Source organism: Manis pentadactyla, chromosome 6 (genome assembly GCF_030020395.1).
Source record: "Manis pentadactyla isolate mManPen7 chromosome 6, mManPen7.hap1, whole genome shotgun sequence".
In the NCBI taxonomy this organism is placed as follows: domain Eukaryota; kingdom Metazoa; phylum Chordata; class Mammalia; order Pholidota; family Manidae; genus Manis; species Manis pentadactyla.
Window position 1 is genome coordinate 108,766,939 of NC_080024.1, and position 7,713 is coordinate 108,774,651.

Here is a 7,713-nt window from a genome sequence, read left to right on the forward strand (position 1 = left end):
AATGTTTCGGTTAATTAGAAGACTAGTTAACAGGGTTCCCATTCATTAAGATTTTAGCTATAAATGAATCAAGGAAAAGAGTATCTCAAAGGATTAAAAAACAACCTGTAAGAAACTACAGTAAGAAAATGGCTATGGGTTTTCAGTCTCCAAGGTGGCTCTGGTAAGTCATCTAATATGCTTTTCTCTATATTAAGTAAAAACTACAATAAGGTGTTAACTAATGTTTGTATAATACTTGACAGTTCACTTTACACATATATTGTTTATTAAAGGCTAGCTCCTATGCATGTGTAAAAACGAATGTGTGGAGAACCACTCGTTACATTGCACCAAGAGCCATCCATGAGACGAGCTACACTGGAAGTCCTCCAGTTCCCAGTCCAGTGGAATTCTGAGTAAGTCATTATCAGAATGACTTCATGTAAAATGGTCTCCAGCATTGCGGGTCCCATGGTCTGGGCCCAGACAAAATTATTATGACAAGGGGGAAGTTTCTTTCAAGTAAGTGTGGAAGAAAAAATAGACTCTGGAAGGAAATTTTTCACCTGTTGAAAACATTAATTACCAAAGGCTTTAGGGTACAATTTTATCAATTTCCCCTTCCAGAGAACTAAATGAGGTCCTGGAGTTCTGGAGAGTTTACATGCATGTGTGTGTCTGCATATGTGTTGTGTGTGTGTGTGTGTGTGTGTGTGTGTACACAAGTGATTACTTCCAAGGAATAAAACACTCCACAACAGTAATCAAATGACTGTACCGTGATCTTAAACTACTATCAGAATTGCAATAGTCTACTGTTCAGAGAGTGAAAACTCCCAAGGATATCAAATAAAAAAACCAGATTTCCCAAAATGAAAGTAGAGGATTGGCAATGTACACGGAGATTTATACCCTACATACAAGGCCTTTGCGACCAGGGGACTGGCCACATTACTGAATTCACCAAATTATACATTCAGAATGCAGTCCTTAGCAGAGTTCTCAACGAGGACAAATAAGAGTACTTCTGCGCTAGTCATCCCCAGCAAAGCTTATTCCTAAACCCATGGTGCTCTCAAAAAGCCAGCCAGCCAGTATACCAACAGGGACCAAACAGAAGGGTGAAGAGTGGAGGAGAGGACAGCAGGCAGTGACTGTTTGTCTTTTTAAAGTCAATATTCATTCATTCAACACATAGGTGAGTGCCTACTCCATGCGAGGTATGGACCATTGCTTATGTATGAAAGGAAAAGTGAAATTCGACAGGACACTCATGTCCAACTCCCTGATTTTCTGGTAACAGTTAAAAAATGTGAATTATCTAGATATATTCTGGAGTTTTTTACTGGCTTATCTAGAGTGAGAACCAGAAGTTCCAGACCATTTCACATGTAATAAAATGTAAAATAAGTTCAGAAGGAAACTATTTTCAAGCACACTTGGGACTGAACCAATCTATGAACAGGTTATTCTCTATATGTACACTTTAATGCTTAAAAAAGACAATTTCCAAAAAGTATTATGTCAAAATATGTCAAATAAGTATTATGTCAAAATATGAACAAAGTTTGTCTCTGGATAGGGGGTTTGGAATAATTCTTTTCTTACTCATTTTGCATGTTTCTGGACTTTATATAATGTGACATGTATTACTTTGATAATCAGAGTGAGAAAGTTTTCTCAAGTTAGAACTGGTGTGATAGGTAGAAATTCGAAGCAGATAAAATGTGACTGATTAGATTAAATGCAGGTAATTACTTAGCCATTAAAGTGCCTGCCCAATTAAATAAGCAGTCTTTACTGTTAATGTGTGCTTTGAAGTGGACACTGCTAGATAAACTCCAGCACAGTTTTCCATGTTTTGGAATAAAAAAGCATGCATGTATCACCAACATACTATATTTTCCTACATGGGTAGTAGCTGTGCTTACCAAGCTCTTGTTTTTATTTCCAATTTTTTTTTTAGATAAAAGCTAAGAGAGCTGCTTCTGCCAATTTTTAAAACTTTTCATTTACAAGTATTTTTCTCTGTGAGGAATATAATAAAGTTAAGGTTTCAAATTCCTGGCTCTATTTAAGTATGGTTGAAAATGAGGTAATTATCTATGTCACTTTCTTCTCATACCATGGTCCCCAGGCTAGACACTGGGATTGAACCACAGACTGCAAAATGTACACGTTGGGTACGTAGCTGACTGCAACTGCCACACCCATGCTCTTCAGCACAGTTGGTGATGTGTGTGCATCGTGTGTGTGCATGGCGGGTGGTGTGTACATGGTATGTAATGTGAGTACACAATGTATGTTGTACACATGGTGCATGGTGTGCATGCATGTGTATGTATGATGAGGTTTGTTGGTATTCTCAGCAAAGAAAATCCTGCTCAACTGCATACAGCCTGCCATCCTCCCAGCTTCGGGGTTCTACAATAAGCTTTTCTTACCCAACCCTAGATATTCTCCAGGTCTCTTCAGGAAAGGGGGAATACACTGTTCCTGTCCCTAGCATGCAGTGGAAACCAGCATATGGTAGGTCCTTATAAACATACTTGTTGCATGAATGGTTAGCTGAATGACTGAAACTGGAAAACCCTTACTGAACAGAACTCCCTTACTAATTTTAGGGTGACACCGTATCATTTGACCAAGCTATCTACCATTTGATCAGAATACTTTTAGGCCCAGATTGGCAAGAACTAAACAATGACTGGGATATATAAACTCTTGATACAGTACGTTGTCCCTGGATGATGATAAGTTTTTTCATTGAAGCTTTCTCTGTAATCACTTCTACTCTATATGTAGTCTATTGAAGACATGTCCTGCGATGTGAGCCTTTAGCAGGTGTACACAATCACTACAGTATGTTTTTATAATTCTTGTCTTAAATGTAAGCTTCATTTGATTATATCAAATTGTCACCAGTCTGTCCCTAAAGAGTGTGTCCTTATGCAGTCCTATTACCCACCTATATTAGTTTTTTTCTCATTTAGAGAGAAAAAGAACGAACATGGTTATTGTAGGTATGCCTAGCCACATGCCTGAAGCAAGTCAACTCACCACAAAAGAGAATATTTAACTCTAAGACCTCTGCTCCCTGTTGCGTGCCATTAAGCCATATTTCATTTCAATTTTATAACTAAGGGGGAAAAGGTGCAGGAAAGGCAATGCCTTATTACAAAAATGTCTTCAGTAAAATAGCATTTCAAAGATCCCTATTTTACCCTATTTAAATGCTTCCTCATATTTTCTTGGTTAAGCCATCATTTGGTAATCTACAGTGTTTTTTTTTAAGTTTTGCTAGAATGTGCTTGACTGAAAGGGAATAGCTCAAAAGTGCCTTCCCCTTTCAGAAAAATCAATTACTTCTACAAAAGTAAACAGCAATGGGGAACAGAATGTCTCCCCTCAAACGCGCCTGCTGGCAAAGAGAAGCAGCACTATGCTGTGCATTAAAGCACCACTGATTCTAGAATGCCTCATGCTAATCTGTGTTTCTGGAGCTGAATGACTTTTGCAGTTTTTCATCTAAGCAAAGAAAACAGTGATAATGGACATCTTCCAGCTGCATACCTTCATGACATTCAAAAGGTTTTATTTGGATTAAGAAATGCAGTTGTTTTCAGAAGTTGAAGGAGAGGAAAGTAAAACTGACATGTATACTTTTAGGCCATCAAATCTTGAACTTGAGTCTTGCACTACATTTACAGTTAAAAAAAAAAAAGCAAAAATAAACAACAGGCTCGAGTCTAGCCAGAGCCTAATTTACTCACCAATGGGACCTGAGGTGATTTACGACTTGTAATGAGTTGAAATAAAAGTAACCAACAAACTGAACAAAGACTGGATGCCAAGCATCATGGTTTCCATAACATCCTACACAGAATCTTCATGAAGACCTTATGCACTATTTAATCTTATTAATTTGACTCGCTAGTGGCGCAATTAATCAATAGACAATATCTGAAACTAAATTTATTGAAGTCTAGCACAAGTAGACTCATAATCATAGAAAATGTTTTTATCTACCAATTGCTACCATAAACAGACAAATGGTATCTTACCATCAGCAAAATAAAATGCCTATGTATCAGGAAAAAAATCCTCAGTCATTCTAAAATTTCAGGTAATCTCCTTCAGATTTACAACTTGTATTAAAATATATGATCAAGCTCGATCTGTTGCTACAGAATATTTAAATCCTTGTAAAAACTGTAGAGTGGGACATACTCATCAAGCCATTCTCTTGGGTGAGGTTGATTAACATACACTTTCAAGCAAGTATAAATTAGGAGGAAAAGGGGGAATGGGAGAATACCCAATTCTTTCCAAGTGCTTTATATTATCTTAATGAATTATGACAAGCCTTTCTTAAATCCCAAGGATTTATACATTGAACAACTATCCCCTCTGTACATTTTCTTTATGAGAGTCCCAGGATCTAAGTTAGTCTTTGAGCAACTTCAGTGTTAATAACTTTGCAACTGAAGATTTACTTCGAAATTGTGTATTTTTGTAGGGTTAACCACATTACTCAATTAACTTCACAAATGTCCTTTATCTTATGTACTCATCACACACATGTGCACATGTGCACACATGCAAAGGGTCTGGCCCCACTGTCCTGCTGTTCACAGTGCAGCCTGCTCCTTACTCTCTCCCTCCACACTATTCCCCTCCCAGCACAACTGGATTTGGGTAAACCCCTGATCTCACTGAGTTCAGGCCAACTCAGACTCAAATTTGGAGGCTTAGGGCTATGATCGAGCCTCACTAAGAATATTTTTGGGCTCTTGTTACCAGCTATTACAATCCCAGCTTAGACTGGTGGGGTCAGAAGTATAATTACAACCCCCACCTCACAAAAGAGGGAGAAAATTTGAAGTGTTTTCTTCAGCCGGTCCAGGCTGCATCTTTAAGAATCACTTTCGTAGTCCAAAAGGCAATGGCTTTATGCAAAAAGTTCTGTTTATGTCAAACTTTCAAGTAATTTTTCATTTTAAAGTCATTTGGCCATATTATCTTTTTTTTGTTCATAGATATCACAACAGATTTTCTAAGGGGACAATTTTCTCTGTTTCATCTCTGTTGCCCTCTTTTTTCTGGTGTGTGTGGCAGCTGCTGTTTGATCTGTTCATTGGCTCTGATTTGTTTCATGTTTCAGCCAAAGATTAAAACTGCTCTGTAATTCTAAGCAGATGGGCGTAGGAATGCAACCCTATAATTATACCTTCTCTCTTTGGCTTTCCATCCTGACTTTTCAAGTTGGGATCACTGGGGCCTGATCAGAGTACACCTTGGCAATCAGGCAGGCAGGTCAGACCCAACCAGACACCTCAGCAGGGCCTGCGGAGCTGTGCTGTGGGAGCTGCCTGCCCCAAGCAGGACTTGGAAGAGCCGAAGACAGAGAGTACAGCGGGCCCTTCCTAGGTCATCATGGGGGTCCCAGCCCGGTCTGCAGCGCCGGCTGCAATGCATTCTGAAGCTCCAACCAGCTGCAGGCTCTGCTCAGAAACTCAGAGGGTCCTGGCGTGATCTACGGAGGTTTGGGTGGCCTCGCTGGTGTTGAGGATGGAGAGCCAAGCTCCTGGTGGAGAGGCGCTGCTGAAATGTCAGGTGTCCATCATTAAGGAAAATTCACTCAGGATTTACTGAATCAGAGCAATGTGTTCTGCCTTCTGTAGCCATGATCAGCACCAATCTACCACAAAATCTGAGCTGGCGACCCCTGTGCAATTCTGTTTCACTTTTCTCAGGGCAATTCCTGGGCCTCTTTCAAAGCGCTGGTGTTCTCTGGCTAAGGGAACCCCCTGAGAAAATGTGGCACATGAAGCACAGAAAACGATCAAGCAAGAGCCTGAGGGAAATAGGGTTTCAAGTTCCGAAGAGCCTTAGGAGACCGGTTTTAATTACTAGACCTTGGATGTTCAGAGTCCCCCAACCTTGAAACTACACCCAGCACTTGGGGGAGAACCACATCACCACGCCTACAACAAACGCTAGTCCTCAGAAGGGCACACAGAAACACCAGCGAGCCATTTCTCCCCTTAAATGATCATGGTTTCTCTTTATAGTCCCGTAAAAGCTTGGCCCACATCAAAAGCCCCTCTGGCACTCTGGCAACAGGGTCACCATGCCTGCGCTTTCATGGCAGTCTATAGTTTGAAAATCCAACATTGTAGATTAAAGTTTTCCCTGGGACTGGACGCAATCGATTCAGGGGATAAAAGATAATCTGTGTGTGAGCTTTGCACCTTCCAGAAAGAAGACTCTAGCGGCAGAGCAGCTTTGGGCGCGCTGGGGAAGGGGCTCCGCGCCTAGGAAACGCCGTTCCCCTCGCCCAGGAGTGAGCAGGGGGCGCAGAGCTCCGCCCGGGCTCGCGGGGACAGGAGCCCACTGCGACGCGCGGCGTGCGGGCGCGGCTCCTCGGGCTCCCGCCCTCCCGGGACTCACCGTGCAGCACAAGGGCCGGGAACAGGTACTGGAGCAGGAGGCGACACAGCCAGGACATCTCCAGTCTTCCTTCGGAACCTCCTGCGCGCACCTAACCGCCGGAGTCGCTCGCCGTCCTGGGGCCCCGTTCCCGGCAGCGGCCGCGACGCCGCGCGCACTCTGCGCTCCCGCCTCCACCCGGGAGGTCGCGCCGGTCGGCGGCGGCACCGAGGCAGGAGAGCGCCCGGGCGCAGAGACGCTGAGCGTTTCCGCGCCTCTGCCGCGGCCCGTGTGCGGCCGGGCCAGGCCCGCGCTTCAGGCGGCCGCCGTGCGCCCCATGCCCGGGGGCCGCGGCGCGGGGGCTGCGGGGCGTGCCCTCCCTCGGCGCCGGGGGGCCCCGAGCGCCCGGCCCGGCCCTGCCCGCACTCCCGGCCTCTCCGCGCCCAGCCCGGCCGTGTCCCGCCCCGGCAGCCGCAGCGCGCGCCCCTCGGAGCTGCAGGGGCTGCCACCGCCGCCGCCGCCCGCGCGCCTCTTCATATTTCCCGAGCGCCGCCGGCGGGGCGGCCGGACCGCGGGACGGAGGCGGGGCCGGGGGAGGGGCCGGGAGCGACGCCGCGACACCGCCCCCCGGGCCGCCGCCGGGGCTGGGGCGCAGAGACTTGAAAGGGCGCGCTGGGCGCCGCCCCCGCTCCTGCCGCGAGCCCTCCTCCCTCTTACCTCATCCCCTCCCGCCTGCCTCTCCGCTCGCAGCCTCCTCTGCTTCCTAAACCTCCTCCCCGGCCTCAAGTGCCCTCTGTCCCCTGCCCCGGGCGCAGCGCATCCCCTCTTAACTGCTCCCCGAGAGCTGCCTCCGGCGACGGGCTCCTAGCCCTTGGCCCCGCGCTTCGGCCGCCAAAGGAAAGTGCCGTTCATCCTCCCGGCCTCCACGGCGGCGGCTCTGGACCCGCGCTCTTCCCTGGACGGGGTGGAGTCACCACTTGCGAAAGGTGTTCACAAAGCGCGTGGGGACGCTACGAGGCCGCGGGTCTCGAGTGAGATCGGAAAAATTCTGCTCGCAAAGATCGGGGGCGGCCCGCGCGCGGGAGAATGAGAGAAAGAAACGAGATTAGAGAACAGAAAAGCATTTTGAGTTCTGGGTAATTGCTCGGGGTGGGGATGCTGCACTGCCGGCTCGTTCCGCAGTACGAGGCGTGTCCTAACTGAAAATCCCTACCACGGCATAGTGCCCGGGCTCCCCGGGGAGCTCCGCAGCCCAGTCGCAGGTCCCAACCTGCGACGGGAAAGGTGCAGGCAGCCGGA

The 7,713-nt window shown here is 46.4% G+C and overlaps 1 protein-coding gene across 2 annotated transcripts in view; it reads right to left on the reverse strand.

Annotated features, from left to right (window-relative positions):
* APCDD1 (APC down-regulated 1) overlaps positions 1 to 6,918 on the reverse strand; it is a 39,647-nt gene extending 32,729 nt beyond the window's left edge. For both annotated transcript variants that reach the window (XM_057504035.1, XM_036880683.2), the window contains exon 1: positions 6,436 to 6,918. In XM_057504035.1, the coding sequence (XP_057360018.1) occupies positions 6,436 to 6,493 (58 nt within the window). In that variant the 5' untranslated portion in view covers positions 6,494 to 6,918. The remainder of the gene's footprint in view (positions 1 to 6,435) is intronic.
* Between the last annotated feature and the right edge of the window lie 795 nt (positions 6,919 to 7,713).